The sequence below is a fragment of the Vigna unguiculata genome, chromosome 2 (genome assembly GCF_004118075.2).
Source record: "Vigna unguiculata cultivar IT97K-499-35 chromosome 2, ASM411807v1, whole genome shotgun sequence".
NCBI classification, from domain to species: Eukaryota; Viridiplantae; Streptophyta; class Magnoliopsida; order Fabales; family Fabaceae; genus Vigna; species Vigna unguiculata.
The window spans coordinates 23,170,452-23,178,970 of record NC_040280.1 but is presented as its reverse complement, the minus strand read 5'-3'; the positions used below and the strand labels follow the sequence as shown (position 1 = coordinate 23,178,970).

General features: G+C 33.5%; 1 protein-coding gene across 1 annotated transcript; it reads right to left on the bottom strand.

Moving 5' to 3' along the window:
- Nucleotides 1-569: 569 nt before the first annotated feature.
- LOC114170768 (protein trichome birefringence-like 2) lies at nt 570-5,344 on the bottom strand. Its single transcript, XM_028056308.1, has 5 exons — nt 3,970-5,344; nt 2,065-2,257; nt 1,790-1,980; nt 1,368-1,526; nt 570-1,172 (listed from the first exon to the last, which is right to left on the bottom strand). Exons 1-5 carry the CDS (start codon nt 4,638-4,640, stop codon nt 827-829), a joined length of 1,560 nt encoding a protein of 519 aa, XP_027912109.1. The 5' UTR covers nt 4,641-5,344; the 3' UTR covers nt 570-826.
- Between the last annotated feature and the right edge of the window lie 3,175 nt (nt 5,345-8,519).

The window sequence follows — 8,519 nt, the reverse complement described above, 5'->3', positions numbered from 1 at the left end:
CTCAATTTGCAGCTGATTAGATTTCCTTTCTCTCTTCAGTTTCTGCAGATGAGTAGGTAGAGATAGTTGTCATCACTTCACTCCATTTCTGTCCCCTCCCATTCTGTGTGTTTCCTTTTCCATGCTTGTTTGTGTTGTTAGTTATCACCTTATCAGAAATAAAACAAGAGTACAATTCTAGTTCCTCAAAGTTTAGGATTGTATTTTATTGAACTTTACTAGAAAAGCTTCATAGTACTTTTTCTTATGATAATGTCCCATGACCCCTCACCTCACCCTTTTTCCCTTTATACTGCTGCATTTTCTGCTGTTTCTAATATTTGTTGTTCAAGGGACTCAACTCAATGGTAACTAGCTTATCCTTCTTTATATAAAAAAAAGGCTTCCCTAACAAACAGATATTTATGTCCCAAAAGTACTAGAAAAGAAAAATAAATCTTGGTAGGAATGGTTTACACAGACACCTGATACATACAAGTGAGTAATGTCAAGAGTAAATATATTTGTATGATTGATTAAAAATTGTTGAAGTTTAAGTCAATGGTAGAAATCATTTCAATTCAACCAAGTCCACGTTTCTTGTTATGTATCCCTCGCATTTATTGTTATACGTTTACAAGCGAAATTTTGGTGGTTCAATAGGGGAACAAATTTGATCCTTCTATTTCTTTAACTAGTCAAAGCGAATGAAATGAAGCTTTCTTCAATCTACAAATTTTACAGCTTTCGTGGTTTTCACTATGACAATTGTGCAAGTGAATGATATACATGTGTTGAAGAATATGTATAATGGATGAGAAATCATAACGAATTTGAGGAGTTAGGCTCAACTTTTCCAATGGCCTTTACCATATTTCAACAGAGAAGCATAGAGTAATTCATTCCAAGTATCAGGTACTCCAGGCAAACACCAATGACTGCAATCTTGGTGTAGTTCAGCAGAAGCTTGTTCCTCTGCTGTCTTGTACTCCATTCTGTATATAGAGGGGTGCCCATCTTTTCTGTAATCTGTAAGTCTACTAATGTTCATATATATCACGGAAGTTTTCATCTTTGGGATGACCACATGCTCCAAAGCCCTCATTTTCGAAGGATACTTGCGCAAGTGCTTTCTATCAGATATTGGCTCAGTTTCTTTGTGGCACTGTCCTCCTGAATTCCATTGCCCACCCCTGAAACCATATCAGCCAGTATAAGAATACTTTGATGAATATGAATCAGTATAGATAAAAGAGTTGTAATTCATACAATAACTAGTAAAACATTTGTTGAAGCAATTCTTTTTGTGTTTGTTTATCCCACTATAGCGTCATTTATTGCATGTTGTATTTCAAACAGTAGCAAGTTCAGACTCCTAACATCAATACCTGAAATGGGTGACCGAGTATCCTCTGAAGAAAACTTGAGTTCGATTGGCATCAATATTGTTGTCAATCCATCTAGCCCAAGTGGTCAATGCCCTTGTATATGCATCCAGAACTTTGAGTCTTGGGTATATATGGTTGCCTTCTTGATAATAGTCCTCTCTGTAAAATACCGTAAAAATCAAAAACCTTACTTAGTGATTATGAGGATTACATACGGTAAGCACTTTGAGGCTGAAAATATATGATAAATGTAAGCACTACAAGGCATGTTTATGCACAATGTTGAATCAGAGATCGTGTTAAAACTTTGTTGTTATACATCATCAAGTAACACCACCTAATCTACAGATTTCAAGGAAGGATAAAACCATACAGAGGCATATACAATGTGAAGGCAATGTTAATTAGTGGACTGAACTCACCCCCTAGATGTTTTCTCATGAGTCCACCAATGGCCTGTATTGAAGACTATGATGTCAGCATCATGGTACGTGGTAGTTGTCTGATCCATCAAATCCAATCTTAATGTCTCGGAGGACCCATTTGTGCCCTTGAAAGTTGACTCTTGAACAATGAAAGGTGAGCTAACAAAATCTACTGAACAATTATAATCCTATAAATATGGGAAAAAAATTCAATGAGATATCATTACAAGATGCATACTCGGGAAAATCTCATGGATAATACATAAACTTACCTCAAATCTAAAAGCGTAGACATCTTTCTTCTTAAATTCTGTTTTTCCTGAAATTTCAAAAACACGCTTCTTGTCCCTGACACTTTGACGCAGGATACACACCATGGACTCCCACATGTTCCTGTTCAGGGAGTCCCCCACAAAAACCAGCCTCTGTCCTCGCAACTTTTCCAGAAAATCAGTGGCATTCAAACTGAGGTGACATCAATAGTTAGTTAAAAAACATTAGCACAAGTATTGATATGTAGTATGTGCCAGATTTCAACTTATAACCAATTGGCATTAAGTGAAGTTTTTCAACAAATACATAAACTGCATTCCAAAAATTGACGCAGGTAATGAGATTTTGAAATAGTATGGTTTAAAATGGCTGTCCTAGGTTTGATATTAAGTTAAAAACACTAAACTACCCCAAAAATAAGAAAATAAACTTGGTTTAAAGATCCCTAATCAATCTCCCTCCCCTGCCTTAGTTTCAAGTTGCAGATTGTTCAACATTGCCTGTAGATCACTAGATAAAGTATTTTGTAAAGATTATATTGTAGTTTCACACAAGTAAACAAGAATTGTGGTCGTCGACAATGTACCTTGCCCACAACTGTGTCCCTTGTCTAACATAAAGTATAAATATTCAAACTTGTTTAGCTTGCTCCTTTTTCTATCTCTTGTCTGGAGTAAACCAAAATGACTTTATAATATGCAGAAAGAATTGCACACATTACTCTAATGAGGCACATTTCAAGTGGTAAAAGTACCATTTCACAATTTGACACCCATAATCCTTTGCATTGAAACTGAGGTGACACCAATAATTAACAAACCTAAGCAATAAGCATTTATATATTGTATGGTTTAAAATGGGTGGTTTAAAATGGGTGTCACTAGTTTGATAATTGAAGTAACTACAAACCAAAACTAAGGCTAAAACACTAAACTTCACTAAATATAAGAAAAATAAACTAGGTTATAAAGATGCCTAATCACCCATGCTTGCCCGAGTTTCACAGACTATAATTGCAGATTATTCCATATTATATCAGCCTGTATCTCTTAATCCTGTTAAACAATATAATCCAAACCCTACTCACCATTATTAGTACTCCAAAAGTAGAGTTTTAGACTGAGGGTGAGGTAGAAGATGGTCAAGGAACAATTACCCTCATTTACTTTAAAACTGGAAAGGCAGTGTATGGGAAAAATTTCCCTTTAGACTAATTTTTATTCCCCTTCAAAATGGTGGTTATGTGACAGCTTTTCTTTCAATTTAAAATTGTCTTATATTACCCATAAATTCACCTACTTAATTACTTTTTAAAATAACGATTACTTATATTGTAATTTCCTACTACCAAAATACCATTGTGGTCCTAGACCATGCACTGACAATTTCGTCTCTTATATAACATATAGTATGGTTCAATCCTTAAATGTTCAACTTGTTTAACTTACTCCTTCAACTATCTCTCATCATGAAAATGGCAAATGACTTTATAGCATAAACACAGAATTGGTCACATCAATGTAATGAGGCACATTTCCATGGACCAAAGTACTATTTCACATCCTGAGACCTATGATTCATACTGATGAAAATGAACTCTTTTTCCGTTCTATTCGTTCTTCTTTATGTTATCCTTTTCCCTTTCCTCTACATTTTCCTATCTTAAAAGCTTTCCATCTAACATTCAAATTAAGGAAGACCAAGTTTATGTTTTCAATCCTTCATACAAACTGTTAGCTGGCAAGATTCATTCATCTTTCAGTTATCAATATTGCAATCGCATAGAACCTACCTCACTCCACATTCACACTCACACATTAACACATATAAATTGCATTCCCCCATTCTAAATCAACATTTCTTAATTATTGTTGATGAAAAGAACAGCAAGAGCATCATCATACCTTGGAATGTCACACCCATTGGGCTGCCATCTCCACTTCACATACTCATTATCAGGCCTCCCATTAAGATGGCAATCAAAATCCCTATCAATGAGAGGACAAGACCCCAAGGGATAGTAAGGTTTCGACTCATCCCTCACCCATTTCCCGTCAAAGATATCACACTCCTCAAACAAACTACCAACACTGACATTACTTGCCTTAACCAACCCTTCTTCACACTTTCCCAAAGCATCATCAACACTGCATGACGAATTTCCCACGTGCCCATTTTCCTTCCCTGAAATAGTAACATTCTTCAAAGAACAACAATCTTCATGTTCCTCATGGCCATCATGCAAGCTTGCATTTTTCTGATCCCCAGTGAGATTCCCCAAAAGGGTCTTCTTCTCCGAACCCTCACTCGACACGTTCACTTCAGCCCTATGCAGAGAACTCGCGGAACCATTGGAATAACGGGCCGAGAAGGGAAAACGCCAAGAAAAGGAAGAATTGGAATCGGATCCTTGGAGAAACAGTTGAACCTTGGGAACAGTGAGTGAAGTGTTGTTGAGCAAGATAACGGTAAGAAAAATAAGAGAAACTCCAACGCCTAAACTGAAACCTGAAACCACCTTTCTTCTCTGAGACATAATGGGTTCCGAGAATGCAAGCCTCTTAGAAGCATCCATGGTGGAGATAACAGGAACAAGAAAAAACAAAGCCAAGGCATAGAACAAAAAGAGCAACACCACCAACAAGAACTACAATGACAAAAAGTGCTTGGTGGTTCACCGATCAAAGCGGTTTTGAATGAAGCGGTGAAAAGAGAAAAAGGGTGTGAGAGTTAGAGTGAACGTGAGCATAGACAGAGAGAAAGAGGGTTGTAAAGTGTGCACCTTTGTAGGGTGCAATGTGTGTACATGAAAGAATGAACCAAGTTTGAGAGTGTGTTACTATTGCTGTTACTAGTAACTGTGAAGTGTCCCTTCATCATTGTGCATTATGCTCCTCATTTTGGGTTTTCTGTGTGTGTTCTTTGGAGTACATTGCACCATTAACTTACCTTAAACACCAAAATAAAAATGTGACAATGAGGTTGACTCAATTAAACTCAAATTAAAATGTGATGAATTGAAATTCTCTAGATTTAGTTCTAAATCTTAGGAAAGTATCTCTCTAATTAGTAAAAAGATGTTGCTTTTTCTATAATCCTTTAATATATTATTTTTGTAAAAACACAAAATAAATACTAAATTGGTTTGGGAAAGTGAATTTGGAAGGTATAACTTGCCATATTGAAACCTAGCCCCAGGTGAAGTTAACACTTTTTGATGAAATTTATGAATAAGTTGATAAGTTGTGTGGTTTTGATCCAAAATGGTAGGTTGGAGGGTGCATTAATGTAGAAAGAGGTTGAGATTTGAAGGGAAGGGTAGTTCGGTGGATGCAGAGAGAAAAGGGCAAAATAGGTATAAGAAATAACGGTGACGAACACGAAGTGTATGAGACGTGGCGTGACCGAAAGGCTACAAAAATTTGTGATGGGTAACGGTAGCACCGACAAAGAACATGAAATGCGATGACGACACGTGGCAAATGTTGGACATTGAGCGTGGAGATTTATGGTTTAGGGATGGGTGCAGGAACACACTAACATGGACGCACATGCCAACTTTTTCCTCATAGCCTTTTGTCTTTCACATATTATTTTTAACAAATATATTATTATTATTGTTTTTAATGGTTAAAATACATTAAAAAAAATAAAATTAAGTGCATTATGTTAGACATGATATGAATCTGCAAAAAGTTATAATTGTAATAAAAATATATGTCAACTTTTTTTGTAATTTTCGTAAAGATTGAGATTTGAATGAGTAGGAATAAATATAGGCACATTTGAATAGCCATATATAGAAATAATTTGTAATAGGTATTTAATAGGTTTTTAACTGAATTACTTTTTATCTGAATGTACGATATTTTTCTTTAGTTGCGTATTAAACGAACTATAAGATTTGATCTTTTTTATATTGAGATGAATAAAGTAATTTTTAAATAAAAGAATTATATTAATATATTAGTGGCATTGATCTCTTAGATTCTTCAAAAGTAAAGGTGGATAAAGTTAAAGTCAAAGTGAAGTTGTTAAAATATATCAATTAAATTTTATTTTATTTTATAACAAATAAAATTTACAATTTATATACAATATATTGAAAAAATATATATAATTTAACGTTCATCTAAAATAATAAAAGTAATTTCAAGAATGGGTGATGGATGATTATATAAAACAATTTATTTTAACTTTCATAACAGTTAAAATTATATTAAACTATTATTTTAGTATTTCAGTTTTAAAAAACAAAAATGTCAAAATAGTTTGGTTTTTTTTTCAATGAAAATAGTTCCGTTTTTATAGTTTAGTTTTAGTTACTTTTTTTAGTTTATTTTTCGGGGTTAAATTAATGACAGTTTGTTTAAAAGAAAAAACTAATTTGAGAAGTAAAACTTATAATGTTTTTAAAAACTAAAATGTTAAAATTTAATTTAATTATATCTGGGGAACAACTATAACATCTTTATGCGGCTATACGTTTATTGAAATATAAAATCAAATACAAAAGTGAAAAGTCCTTACTAATGGGAATTTTACATAAGCATTAATTCGAAACCTAAGTTACCTACTTAATATATTTTATCATCAACAAAACGTTTTCCTATGCAATTTCCTAAATAGAAAAATTTAATCTGAATTAGGTTTAGTTATACTTTTTCTCATCTACAATCAAGTCTCTCCATCATAATTTAATATGATAATTAAAAAAATAATTTACATATTTTGAACAAATTAATTGCCTTCGATATAGTCGAGAAATCTTTAAAATATAATTAACTCAATTAGAATCTTATATGATATCTTAAAGATTAAAACCATATTTAAATTTTATATTTCATATATATAGGAAAACTTATTCCTGGCTCTTCTACCTCCACCTCCAACACTTTATTGTGCACCCCCATATATTTCTTAAATTCCGAAAACAACCTTTTACCACTTTTTACCAACTAAAATTAATCACTCCTCCCTCCTTATTTAATCCTCACAACCCTCACCCTAGTCACTTTTACCCTAGCATTATGGTGTTAATTAAAAAAATCAACACGATAACGATCGCAACCTAATAAGTAATAAGTATTTTATCTTTCTCTTCCATACAACTTATGTAATATATGACAATTTTTTCATTCACAACTTAATTAAACAACAAAGATCACAAAAACATCATAAATTGTTTTTTGTATTTTTATCAAACAATTAGTGTGTAACAAGAATTTAAAATAGTGTATTTACAAAATACTAGACTTTATTTTGATGCATCATCAATCATCTCAATTCCATATTCATGGTAAAATAAAACTCATAAATATATTCAAATCTTATCTCTAATGACTTTAAGCCTATAATAACTCATGAAATTTTAATCCCTTGAATCCCCAACAAATGAAATCATTAAATTTCAAGAGTCTAAGACTACTAATGAACTAAGTTCTATTCCTAGATACAAGCATCCATTAAGTATACAATTTCAAGTTTAGATTCTAAAGATATTTTTCAACACCTCAAGAATCACAAATCAAGCATGATAACAATCCACATCAAGCATTAAACATGAAAATCAAATACTAACTTGAATTGGAAATATATTAGGGGTGGCAATGCAGGTCGGTCTGACCCGTTTAGGCTCGCCTCGCACTTGGCCAACAAAATGTGGGTCGAGCTGGCCTGCCCCGCATTGAAAATGCGTGTTGAAAAGTTCGGCCCATCTCACATAGTGCGAGTCCGCTTCTTTTTCTTTTTTTCTTTTAATACTTATGATAAAGTTTTCAATGTTCAACAAATTAGGAAACTTTAAAAAGTAAACAAAGACTTTGGGGAGTTTGATGATAAATTGATAATTCAACATTTTCATCATATTCAAATTCGTACTTTGACATATACGATGTACTCTTCAAATTTTAGCATATTAAAAAATACATAACACTTATTTTTTCTACTCATACAAGATTTTGGAACATTCATGCAAAAAATTCAGAGACAAAGTAAGCAATATACACAAGTGCAAATTTTTTTATGCAGTTTACGAGCCAACCTGTACACGCCACGGGCCAACCCGCACGGGCCATGGGATACAAATTATGTGGGTCGAGCTTTTGCGGGCCAGGGGCTTAATATCTTGACCTGCTCCGTGTTTTTTTGGCCGGCCTGCTGGGTCAAACCCACATTGTCACCCTAATATATATACATATTAACAACATAATTTTACACAGGTCTTCAGTGTTTTACATCTAATCTCAACAAATAGAAATGGAACCATAGAGTATAAGTGATCCTTCTCCCAAGATTTTTGATAACTGTTTCATTCTCCAATTGCGTCTCCTACTCGCATTTTTGCCTCAAATTTTATAGCTCATCATCCTCTCCAACCTAAAGGGGTAGAACCTCCATGAATGAATGAGACCCAAAAAGAATAGCTTAATTGGATTTTGACATTCGGTATACA